Source organism: Chiloscyllium plagiosum, unplaced genomic scaffold (genome assembly GCF_037043375.1).
Source record: "Chiloscyllium plagiosum isolate Xiang-an unplaced genomic scaffold, Cpla_swu_hap1 HiC_scaffold_31, whole genome shotgun sequence".
Taxonomy (NCBI): Eukaryota; Metazoa; Chordata; class Chondrichthyes; order Orectolobiformes; family Hemiscylliidae; genus Chiloscyllium; species Chiloscyllium plagiosum.
Window position 1 is genome coordinate 15531254 of NW_028270169.1, and position 13308 is coordinate 15544561.

Genomic DNA, 13308 nt, shown 5'->3' on the forward strand with positions numbered 1-13308 from the left:
CATTAACCAGTTGGGGTCCCATCAATACAACAGTTGACCTCTTTCTAGCACCGCTGGGCTTTGTGGGAGAAGATTTGGATCACGTGCCCTTTGTGCTCCCTCAACCAGACTTGCTTGCAGTACGGGGTGACCCACCCTTGCAGCACGCTCGGCACCTGGACGCCGTAGCACTATGGGTCAAGCGTGCATTTCTATTGGACAAAGGTGATGTCAATCAGGCGCCGGTAGGGGACGGTCTATGGAAGGAGGCGGGCTGAGCTGGAGACGATCATGTTGGGATGCGCGCGACTGGGCTTCCGAGCGAGAGGGGCGGGAGCAGTCAGTGTGGGGGGGGAGGGACTATCCGGCTTTCGAGGGTTCCGTGTTTAGTTGCTCTCCTCTTGGTGGCTTTTGGGGGGGTGGGAGGGGGGGAAGTATTTTTTATTTTTAAAGGAAAAAGCCAAAAATAAGCTCTATAATTGTTCCGATGATGTTTCCCGAGGAAAACTGAAGGACTTTCCCCTCAAAAAAAATGTATGCGAAGTGAAAGCCAAAGTCTTTTTGAAGAATCTTTTTTCTCTCACTCTCCGAGGAGTTGAAAAGCCGGATTATTGAATTTCCTGAGGAAAACCGGGTGTGGAATTTGCTGGAAAATGGTTTAGGAAGGACGGAGCGAGGAGAGTGCGGCCGAGGCGGAGCTCGAGCGGCGAGGCGGCGGCGGCCGGTGGAGCGCGGGCTGGGCGCGCGGTACGGCCGTTGGTCATGGCGCTGTGCGGCACCACGGCGGCGGCGGCGGGCCAGCAGCAGCGCCAAAGCGTCGCCAAGCTGATGGCTTATAACGGCGCCGGGGCCGCCCATCATCATCATCATCATCACCACCACCACCACCATCACAACAACCATCATCACCACAACAACAGCGGCAGCAGCAACAGCCATCACCAACATCCGCCGCCGCCACCACCTCATCATCATCACCATCAAATACACCCCGGGGCTGCTGCCGCCACCGCCGCCGCTGCGACTGGTGGTGGCGGCGGTGCCGCTGCTGCCGGAGGTGGTGGTGGTATCGGCACGGCGGTACACCCGGTCCAGCATCACCATCACCCGGCTGCTGCTGCTGCCGCCGCCGCCGCCGCGAGTTCGGCCGCCGTCTCGTCGTCCTCGTCCTCTTCGTCGTCGTCGTCCGCCGCCGCCGCCTCGGCCGCCGCCACGGCGGCGGCCGCGGCGGCGGCGGCGGCGATGCTGAACCCGGGCCAGGCGCCGTATTTCCCGTCCCCGGCGCCGGCCGCCGCCGCCGCCTCGGTGCAGATTCACGCCGCCGCCGCCGCCGCGGCCGCTGCCAAGGCACATCAACTGGACATCGAGCCCGACAGACCCATCGGATACGGAGCCTTCGGAGTAGTCTGGTAGGTTTCCTGGACAAGAATTTTAAGTTTTGCGAATATTTTCAAATATTAATGTTTTTCAAAAAAAGTCGCAATTTTTTTCGCCAGTTACTTTTACTTCAGATAAACATCTTATCAACTTTGTGCAGTAAGGGTGTTTCCATAAATGCGGTGACAATGTTGAACTTGTTAGGAGTTTCAAAATGTTTAGCTTGTCCAAATGTCTGTGGGTTAGGTGAGCTTGGCGTCTAACAGAACGCACTGTAACGCCAGGGATCTAAATCAGTTATAAAGTGACATTGCTTGGCGGGTGGCGGAAATTGGCCATTATTTGGGTGTATTTTCGTACGGCACTGGAAGGTGCTTTTGTCACTAAGGTGCCCCTTTTTAAAGCTTCTTGCTCGACACGAACCAGAGACTGCTTGGTCAGATTTCCTTTTCGACCTTGAGTTATAAGGCCTCTTGATGGCCAACTGGTTTTAATTTTTTAATAAAGAACAAAGTGAGATATTTTGACTCAGGTTGCTGGATGACATCCGACAATATTTATTATAACTGTCTGTGTAAATCGGTTTATTTTTTGCAATGGTAAATTGCCAAAAACAAATTAAAATTTGCCTTTGTTTGAAGAAACTGAGCCTGGTGATGAAAATTGACTTGGAATTTTTTTAAAGGTCTTGCTTTGCATTAAGCAATAATTTAGTGGTAGCCAAAGTGGGAGACAGTGCTTGGTTGCTTTGAAGCATGCCACTTTTAGGGTGAAGATATGTTGTATAATTTGCTATTCTATAACTGTATTTAATTTGAAGGAACAGATCCATTATTGTCTGTGAGATTACTGCTCCATTTACTTCAGGAGTGTGTGAAATGACTCAAGTTAATTTTGGATTTTTTTTAACAATAACTATCCCAATTAATATCCTTCATGTTTTGTGTTTTCAGAATTTAAAGTCAATTCAATTCTATAATAACAGGAATTGTTTTTGTAATGGTGGAAGTACTTGCTACAGATAATGCTATTTCCTTTGAACTTGATAACAGGTGCTCGTGCAGTTTGGAATAATAATTGTAGAGGTGTTGAAATGCAGTAATTCATCTGAGTGGTTCCGATGGCATAAATTGCCAGCTGGTGTATATTATGAATGCTACTAAATAGTGTACCTGGAGGGATGATTTAAATTCCTGTCCTTTTTTTGTATCTGTTAAGTCATTTTTCTTAACCTGATCGCACTGTGTAATGTTTTATGTATCATTTTGTTGACCCTTTTGTTTGTTTTGAGGAAATTTACTTTGTAAGTAGGCAATTTGGTTTGGCTTTGCTAAAAGCTATAATGTTGTATTCAAAGAATTTGTAACACAATGGTTATAAACCCCAGTCCTAATTTACAGTTTATTGCAGTTCAAGGAAATGTTAGATTTTGTGGATGGATTATATTTGGCTTAAGATTTTTATGGGGGCAAAAATAACTTTCTAGGTTAATAGAATAACTAGATATTAATAACTTGAAGTCTTTTTAAAGTGCCAATAAATGAAAAGATGCTTGAGGTGCTCAATGATCTACTCTTTGTTCTGAATGTGAATAATTTGGATAAAAAGCATTGTATATGTTGTTTATGCATGTCTGGAAAATACAGGCGATATGAGGGTCTGGAGAAAATGGCTCGTGGAATGATAGCCTTTCAAACTTCCTCACTCTATCGAATGGAAGCCATACCAAATTAATTGTAGTTTTAGCTGGAAGATTGGAAGTGAAATTTCTTGTTACAAGATGGTACATTTGATAAATTTGAATATTTAATTCTTCTAAAATTCTAAAATATCAAAGCAGATTTTTTGCACTATTTTCAACATGTCTACTTTGGCTTAATATTGCCCATCAATTGGAATAAAATTCTTTCAACATATTAACAGCCTTAAAGTAAATCTAGACCTGCATTCGGTGGTGGTAATTTTGCATTGCTTGCTACATAAGTATGTTCTAATCTTTTTGTGCTGTCCTGATGTCTTGTATGATTGCATTACTTGTTGCAATGCTATGTAAGAAGGAAGACTTAATTTCTGGCTTGTCTTGTTACAGCTGAGACAAATTCTCATTGGTTTTAGTGCTTGGGTGGGAAATACAAGTGCTGTATTATTTATAAATAACCTTGCTAGGCACTACTTGCATTCTCTTTGACCAAAGGGGGGAAAAAAAATTGATGTATCTTCAAAATTGTATTTTTGTTCACTTATTTCACTGAAGATCTTTTGAATATCAGTGGATTCTTGGGAGTGGTGTCCCAGCCTCGGTTGGTCACTTTGCAAGGTAAGAGAAATCATAAATTATGCAGCACACAAATGGACTGCAGTGTTCAGTCTTTCTTCACAAAGTCCCTAATTTAGAGTTATCCTCCTGCATATTCTATTTTTCTGATTTCAAACAGTGATCCATCTACTTTACTACAACTTATTGTGGCAGAGAATTCCATATTCTGACCACTCCCAAAGGACATTTTCTTATCACCCCTCAATTTATTTTGTGCTTGTTAAATTAATACTGCCTTGTTTATATACTGTAAAGTAATGGGGATAAACTTATATATATTACTACCCCTAATTCAGTGGCACTTCTTTTGGATACTCGAACCACTCCGGCAGGTACAACGCTCACTTTTCTGCGGACTGAATATCAGCTACCCTGGTAACTAATATTCCTGTGGGTCTATGGTGCACCTTTCCAGATAGGTTTACATCCTTATTCCTGTACGCAAATATGTTGTGTAAGCAGTTGTAGCCTAAGACATTTTAAGCATTCAGTATGGCTCTCCTTTTGTGTTTGGCAACTATATTTGATGTTTCTTTGTCTTGTAATTTTGTATGGTTGCTTGGTCTTTCATGCCTTTTGTATCTTTGTAATATTCCTCTTCTCCCCTACTTGTACTTGAAATGCACCTTTTCTTCCAAATGTTCAAAGTGTTACTTTGATTCAGTTTCCTCTAGTTTTCACTCTAGGACACTGCTGTGAAGTTCTGAGGGAGAAGTGTTGCCATATTGGTGCTGGATTTTTTTTTATATATACAAATGTAAATTGGTAGTGTTCAAGTAGATCTAATAGATCCCATAGTGCAAGTTAAAGTGGAGACTTTTAACAGATTTTCTGTTGATCGGCATCAGCTAAACAGGTTAGCAGCTTTTTATCTAATGTGAGGTTTGTTTTGTACAAGCAGGTTGCTATATTAAAGTAGACCATTGAGCGACTGCTTTGTGGAAGATAATAACTTACTTTCTTAATTTTCTTTTGTTGAGCTGCATCTGCCATACATGTTAGTTTATCTTGCAGTTTTTACATTTTGCCATTCACCAAAATTAAAGCTATTCGCAAACGTCATATCTTTCACTTGAGTCCTTATGTGTATATTAAACAAGCTTTCCCAATGCTGACTTCAGTAGACCACCAGTTGCTATAACTTTTCAGAGAAAAATCTTTTACCTTGAGCTTTAGTTTTTGCTGCAGTAGTTTATCAAATGTGTTTGAATTGAAGTAAGATTTGTTCAGATTTCATACGTACAAACAAGGAACCAGGGATAGGCATTTGGCCTCATGAACCTGCACCACCATTTAATAAGAACATGATGGATTTGATTGCAACCTCGAGTCCACATTTCCAACTTTCCCATATCACCTTTCACCCACTTACTTACTTAAACTCTATATATCTCTGCCTTAACATTAAAAACTGTTTCCACTGCCTATTCAGGAAGAGTTCCAAAGACTGACCACCCTCTGAGAAAATAAAACTGACTCTTTATTGAAATAGGTGGCCCTTTAGTTTAAATAGTGACCCCAAATCCTGTGCTCTCCTGTGAAAGGAATCGATTTTTGTCAAGGTGGATCCCTCAGGATCTTTTATGTTTCAATCAAGTTGCCTCTACTCTTGTAAATGCCAGATTTTTAAAAAAAAAACCTAACCTGACTAACCTTCCCTCATAAGGGTAACTGCCTATTCCATGTATTTGACAAACCTGATGCTGACTGGCTTGCTGTGTTCTTCCAGTCTTCTGTTTGTCTACTTTAGATTCCAGCATTTGCAGTTTTTTTTTGTCTCTATGCCATGTATTAGTATGGTAAACCTTTTGTGAACTTCTGACATTTTCATCCTTAACCAAGATGACCAACGATGTATGCTGTACACCAGTTATGGTTTTGCTAGTACCCTGTATGCACAACCTTTTTATTTAATTGCCCTCACAAATGAGGTAAATTGCCCTCACAATGATACCTCACATGTACTTGCTTTAGTTGCACACTAACGTCTGGTGATTCTTGGATGAGGATATCCAGATCTCTATCTCAGAGCTTTGAAGTCTCTTGTCATTTAGGTAATGTTATAATTTTTTTCCCATGCCAAAATGGACAGTCCACATTTTCTGACATGTACTTTGTTTGACAGTTCTATTTATTCACTAAATATCACATTTTGTAACCTTCTCATGTCCTCTTCCTTTTTTTTTCCCACATTACTGTACTGCCTATCTTTTGAGTCATTGATTTTTAGCAGCCATCCCTTGTTTCTGTTTAACTATGTCAATCATATGTGGTAAACAGTTTTTGCCAGAGCAGTTATCCCTGTGGTAGCTTGCAAATCTGAAAAAATATCCATTTATGCATATTTGTTTCTTGTTGGCATAGACAAAAGATTGAATGGTTAACATGTTATGCCATACACCGCAATCTTTTATTTTCCACAATAACCTTTTGAGGCACTTTACCAAATGCCTTCTAGAAATCCAAGTGCAGTACGTCCACTGTTCCCATTTTATCCACAGCAAATATTACTTCCTCAAATGACTCCAATAGACTGATTAACATTTTTCCTTTCCTAACATTGTTGATTCTGCCTGATTACTTTGAACTTACCTAAGATCCGTGTTATAACATCTGCAATATTTTCCCTATGACAGATGTTAAGCTTTCTGTTTTGTCTACATTTTTAAAATAAAGGAGTTTCTTTTGTCTTTCCAATAAAATAATCTCATTTAGATTTTTGGGGAAGGTTTGGACAGTTACACAAACCATTGCATCAACAATCTCATTAGCCACTTTTTAAGGTCCTAGGATGAAATTCATCAGGTGCTGGGTTCTTGCCCAGGTTGCAACTTCAACAATGTTTCGTGTCACTTCTGATTGTAGTCATCTTGAACTACTTCCTTTCCATTTCTCCATTTTATAACTGCTTCAGGAATGTCAAGTGTATAGTCTGTAGCAAAAACTAATGCAAAACCTTTGTTCAATTTGTCATCTCTTTATTGTCTATTATCAATTCTTCTGATTCAATTTCTTTAGGATCAATGTCCATTTTAATTGTATTCATTTAATATTTAGAAATCCTTACTATATTGTGCTTCTGGTTGGCTTTCTCTTGTACTGTAATTTTTCCCTACTTAATTTCTTTAATTTTTTTGATCTTAATCTGTCTAATCTGCCTCCATCTTTGCTTGGTTATATACTTTTTCTTTAAGCTCAATGCTTTCTACCTTTTCTCTACTTAATAAGTAAAGGATCTGTTCCTTAGGATCTTTCTTGATTGTTGGAATGTTTTTTTCCCATATATTCTAGAGATTTTCTAATTGCCCTGTTTAGAGATATTATTACACCACAGGAGCAGGTGGGACCTGAACTCTAGCCTGTTGGCTTTGATATACAGTAGAGACACTGCCACTGTGGCACAAGAGTTCCTAATTCTATGCATTCTAAATTATCCCCTTAAATGTTGTCATTGCATCTATTAAAATCCCTTAACCTAAATTGCTATTACACTTTAGCTTACCCTGCTCTCTTAAAGTAGCCTTTCCTTAATTGTTCTCCTTCAAGTTGTAAATTACTAGTCATGGACATATTCCTCTCTCCCTCAGCTGAACGTTAAATTAATCCAATTAAATTGCTGCTAGTTAGGACACCTTCACTATAAGGTCATTACTTCTATTTTGTTGCACACTACCAGGTCGAGTATAACCTGCTTTGTTTGGCTCCAGAATTGTTTTCAGAAACTGTCGTGAACTCCTCATTTAGTTGTCTTTGCTCATCTGACTTTTCCAGTCTACATGTAATTCAAAATCTCCAATGATTATCACCATTCCTTTCTGACAAACTTGCAAGCCCTTCTTCCCTTTATACTATCCAATAGTGTGGTTCCTCTCGGGGTGGTGCACAATTGCCACAAGTGTGCCTTTGTCATTTCTCCCCTCTATCCAAACTGTTCTTACATCCTAGATTCCTGGTTTGAGGGCATCCCCCTTTATTGTGCTAATACTATAATTAACAGCCAGCCATCCACTTTTTTAACCTGCCTCCCTTTCTTCTCTAAGCGTCATGTGCCTTTCAGTATTTGTTAACCAATCCACAGTATCCTACAGCTGTGTCCTGGTTGGGCTATTTAAATTTCTAAGCACATTCAGTTCATCTCTTAAGATGTTATTTCCATTCAGTCTTCAATCTTGTCCTTTTTTAAAGTTCCTTTTGTAGCTTCTATCCTTCTCTGATTTACTGTTGGATTTATATACTCTCTGTCACAGTTTTTCTTATCCCAAATTAGTACCTTTCTCACTTGCCTTGAATTTACCACCTCTTAAATTTGATCTCTGCCCCCACTGTATAGTTTAATGTGCCCTCTCTTTGCCTAGTTTTGCCCCATCAATCTCAGCACTTTCAGACGGAGACTGTCCTAACAGTGTTGATCTGACTTTTCCCAACTCATCAGAATTTAGGACTCCCACACCTGAGTTTGAGCCTATACATTCATTTCTCTAAACTATTTGGCCAATGCCATTTGCATATGCCTCCAGTGATGATCAAAATATTTAAAACCTTTTGAAGTGCTGCTTAATTTGGTATCCAGCTAATCCTACCAGTGGTTGTGGGTAAAGTGTTAGAAAGGATTTTTAAAAGGAATAATTTGATTAGGGATAGTCAACACCGTTTTGTGAAGGGTAAGTCGTGCCTCTCAAACCTTAGAGTTCTTTGAGAAGGTCACTAAACAGATGGATGAGGGTAAAACAGTTGCTGTGGTGTATGTAGATTTCAGTAAAGCATTTGATAAGGTTCCCCATGTAGGCTATTGCAGAAAATAGAGGCATAGGTTTGAGGGTGATTTAGTGGTTTGGGTCAGAAATTGGCTAACTGTAAGAAGAGAGGGTGATGGTTAATGGGAAATGTTCATCCTGGAGTTCAATTACTAGTGATGTACCGCAAGAATCTGTTTTGGGGCCACTGCTGTTCGTCACTTTTATAAATGACGTGAATGAGGGTGTAATAGGATGGGTTCATAAATTTGCAGATTGCACGAAGGTCGGTGGAGTTGTGGATGGTGCAGAAGGATGTTGCAGGTTACAGAGATGAAGATAAGCAGCAGAGCTGGGCTGAGAGGCGGCAAATGGAGTTTAATGTGAAAAGTGTGAGGTGGTTCACTTTGGAAGGAGTAACAGAAATGCAGAGTACTACGCTAATGGTAATCTTTGGTAGTGTGGATGAGCAGAAAGACTTATGTCCATGTGCATAGATCTCTGAAGGTTGCCACCTAGGTGGATAGGGTTTTTACGAAGGTGTACTGTGTGTTAGGTTTTATTGGTAGAGGGATTGAGTTTCAGAGCTATGAGGTCATGTTGCAGCTGTACAAAACTCTGGTACGGCCACACTTGCCAAGTACTGCGTACAGTTCTGGTCACTGCATTATAGGAAGGATGTGGAAGCATTGCAAAGGGTGCAGAGGAGATTTACAAGGATATTGCCGGGTGTAGAGGGAAGGTCTTATGAGGAAAGGCTGAGGGACTTTAGGCTGTTTTCGTTAGAAAGGTTAAGAGGTGACTTAATGGAGACATACAAGATGATCGGAGGATTAGGTAGTGGACAGTGAAAACCTTTTTCCTCAGATGGTGATAGCTTGCACAAGGGGACATAGCTTTAAATTGAGGGGTGATAAATATAGGACAAATGAGGTAGGTTCTTAGTAGGAAGGGCATAGAATGCCTTGCCTGCAATAGTAGTAGATTTGCCAAGTTTAAGAGCATTTAAATGGTCATTGGATAAACATATGGATGATAATGGAATAGTATAGGTTACATGGGCTTCAGATTGGGTTCACAGGTCGACGCAACATAGAGGGCTGAAGGGCCTGTACTACGTTGTTATGTTCTGTTACAGAATCGCCTCCTTTGACCTGTCTATTTTTAATATCTAACGACATAGACCACATTAGCTGTATCCTTCCCACTCAAGTTCATCTTTCATCCTGAGCAAATGTCCTAAACCCTGAAACAAGGCAGCATACGGCCATCTGGAATCTAGTTCTGGGGAGGATGTTGTCACTCCCTCTGAGAATATCCAAATGAGATGAGTGGGTACTATTTTGTTCGGATAATTAATTATTCAGTTAATTGATTAAATGCCTTTCCTCTGGGGCTTGGACTTTTCTGTTAAGTCCGCTCCCTGTTCAGGAGATGAGACAGCAGCACACTGTGCAACCCCTGTCCCCCATCCGCCCTCCAACCCCATCCAACACTGCCCCTCTGCCTGTCCAACAACAACAACCCCCTCCCAAACCTGTCCATCCCTGAAATCCATTCAACACTGCCCCCTCAACCCTTTCCAACACTGTCACCCCCAAGTGCCCCATCCCCTCTCTGGGCTAGATGCTCGTTCTCTCGTGTTCTTTTCCACCTTTGTCCTGTACAAGACAATTTTGGAGAGATTATTTGGGGAAGGGGGTTTAGGATACACCCCTGTGTAAAACTCTAGGGAAAGTGTGGGGAGAGAGAGATGGAGGGTGGTGTGTCAGTTGGAGACTCTGCCTATGCTCCCATCAGTCCAGACTGTTCTCGGCAGCATTTCCGGAAGCGGAGTTCGCTTTTAATCACTATCCAAAAGACGCGATCAGTGTTGGAAACACATCTTTGATGTAATGTTTCTATTGAGACCTCGAGATCTTCTTCGGATAATCTGATATTCGGATAATTGATACTTGAATAATTGAGGTTCCTCTGTATACTCTACTAGCATTACAAGTACTTTGCTCCCTCCACCTCCTCCTTGATTGGATTTCTGTGCTGCAATGCTATGACCAATTAGCTCAACCACTAGCTTCCACTTTCATCCAAACAAGCTGAAAAGAGTGCATATAATTTGGGTAGCTGCAAAGGTTGAGGTTCCTGCCCTCACTCAGTCATACTACTGTTGCAGAACACTGATCAAATCAGGAGACTCTATCGTAATAGGTGTGACTGTCTGCCAGTGCAAATAATCCAATTAATTTCTACCCATTCTGAGGCAATTGCACTTTATATAGTACAGCCTCCAGCTCTTGAGCTTTGATTTAAAGCTGCTTGAACTTCAGACACCTATTGCCACTGTTCTGTCCTGACTCTCACTGGTAGGCAGCTATGATGATATCCATTCTGCTATCCTTAATGTGTTCTAACTAGCTACTTAATTAGTTAGGACCTTAATCATTTACCAGATACTCTAAATAGCCAGCGGTTTCTCCTGTAGCAGCGTAAGAACTAATTCATAGAGGCTGACAGTTAGAAAAAGCAAAAATAAATCTTTTGCTAACTCTCATGATCACCCAACTCCAGCACTCCATCATAAGTCTCACTCAAATGCTGAATGGACAAAGTTGGCACATAGCATATGCTCCTTATGCAAAAGGCCTAACTGATCCAGAGCTAGTTTAAGCTGCTTTAATTAAGCTCAACTGCTCTTCAGTACACATCTTGTTAAAATTTTGTTTAAGGCTAGGAACTTTGAAATCTACAGTCTAAATTCTAGCTAAATACGCATTAATGCCAGCTACAAACAAAATTAGATTTGTGCAAAACAATTAAAACTATCTTGCACTCCAGCTGTCAGCAGTCAGTTCTCAAATCATTTGTCCTGTTCCTCCCAAAATTTCTAATAAATTGGTCATGTGCAGCCTATGTTTTGATGATTTTACCCAATGTTTAACCACAGTGAAATTGACTGACTTGATCTGTAATTTCTGCTTTTTTTTTTAAAGAGGGTACTCACTTGTCACTGTTCATTATGATGCACATTTCCATTGTGTTGAATTTTGGTTAGCCTCAATGATTCTTCCCCACCCTTCCAGTTTGCCCATAATGTAATTTTGGGGTGTGGGGAACATCGGGTAGGAGATTTTTTTTGCAATGACTAAAGTAAACTCATTTATATTTCAGCGGTTTGCTTTTGATTACCCATTGAACCTATTTAGTATTATGTCATTGTTAAATGGCGTACTTTAACTTTTTTTTGTTCCTAGGATGTGGGTATTTGTCATTGGCATATATTGCTCTTAAAGGTGGCGAGCTGGCTTCTTGAACTGCTGTGGTTTGTGACGAAGTTGCTCCTATGGCATTAAGTAGGCAATTTCAGAATTTTCATACAGCAATGATGAAGGAATTGTCATAGTCTAGATGCTATGTGACATGGAGGATAATGTACAAATGTGTTTCTAGCTTCCTGCTGTCCTTGCATTTCTGAGAGGTTTCAGATTAGAAGATGCCATTGAAGAATCCTTGAGTAGCTGCAATGCATCTAGTAGGGGGGGACATGTGGCTGTAGTGTGCCAGTGGTGGGGTAGTGATTATTGAAGATGATACTAGGAGTGCTAATCAAGTGGACTGCTTTGTCCTGGATGGTTTCCAACTTAGAGTATAGGTGAAAATACACTCACTTAGGAAACTAGGAAGTATTCTATCACATTCCTGTCACAAGATGAGTGGAAAGACATAAGTCTGATTATTAACTCTCTAAGCAATGGTCTATCAAGTCTAGAGTAGATAGAACTGAATAATATTGAGTTTAATGTGGTTTGGGTGATGTATTTAGTATTCTGAACTGTTGAATTTTGTTTTTGAGGCTGTAAAAAGTCTTTGAGGAGAAAGTGAGGTCTGCAGATGCTGGAGATCAGAGCTGGAAATGTGTTGCTGGAAAAGCGCAGCAGGTCAGGCAGCATCTAGGGAACAGGAGAATCGACGTTTCGGGCATTATGCCCGAAACGTCGATTCTCCTGTTCCCTAGATGCTGCCTGACCTGCTGCGCTTTTCCAGCAACACATTTCCACCAGCTGTAAAAAGTCTTTACCAGTTGCAATTCTAGATGTCTTAAATGTCTTTTATGTTTGGTGCAATAAACTTGCATTTAAATGGACTTTTTTCCTATATTGAAGGAGTCAAACTGTATCATTGACAGTCATCAACCTTTGGATAATACTCAAACTTTGTTTATCAGGAAAGGTGAGGTCAGTTTTATGGGGTGCTTTGAGGGGGAAGAGAGAGAGAGTGTTTTTAGCTGGCATTTCAGAACTGGAGCTGTGGAGTTGTAAGCATGGCTAGTGTTGGTGGAATGACTTAGAATTGTGAAGTGCACAAATTTGGGAACCACAGAATTTGGTGTGGAAAGTCAGTGCAGAGGATAAAACGGGTGGTGCAGCTTTTTATTTTGCCCTCAGTCTTTTGTCCCAAAGCTAATGAGCTGTTACTTGTTATCACTTTACCTTACATTTATAAACTGATTTTATTAATTTAGTAATAAGTAGAGTTAAGTGGAGATGATAGGGCACGGGCTATGGCTCGACTAAAACGTAGTTTTAAAACATGGGGGTGTGAAACTGCATGGTCCACCTTACATTGACCTATGTATAGGAAATTATGTCATACTTGGTCCTGTTAATCCTGCAAAATCCTCCTTACAGTTGTGGTTAGTGCCAAATTGTGAGACCAGTCTCTCAGATGTGTAATAACCTGATTAGTTATACACTGAATCATATCTTGCATACCAATTTAGAGACAATATCACCTTACCTTGGTACCTGCATATAATATTATACACAACTTTAATATGTTTAATGTTTGTTGGTGACGTCCAAGGGTGAATGTCGTGCTTCTAGAAATTCTCTAGCTGTCTTCTGT

At 40.7% G+C, this 13308-nt stretch overlaps 1 protein-coding gene across 3 annotated transcripts in view; it reads left to right on the forward strand.

Moving 5' to 3' along the window:
* The first annotated feature begins 403 nt into the window (after positions 1–403).
* The window catches only part of nlk2 (nemo-like kinase, type 2), a 186258-nt gene continuing 173353 nt past the window's right edge, over positions 404–13308 (forward strand). Inside the window, exons 1-2 of one of the 3 annotated variants that reach the window (XM_087977282.1) lie at positions 407–1182; positions 1303–1388. In XM_087977282.1, the coding sequence (XP_087833408.1) occupies positions 742–1182; positions 1303–1388 (527 nt within the window). In that variant the 5' untranslated portion in view covers positions 407–741. Of the gene's footprint in view, positions 1389–13308 lie in introns of all 3 variants that reach the window. The other 2 variants (XM_087977283.1, XM_087977281.1) reach the window with 2 other exon arrangements.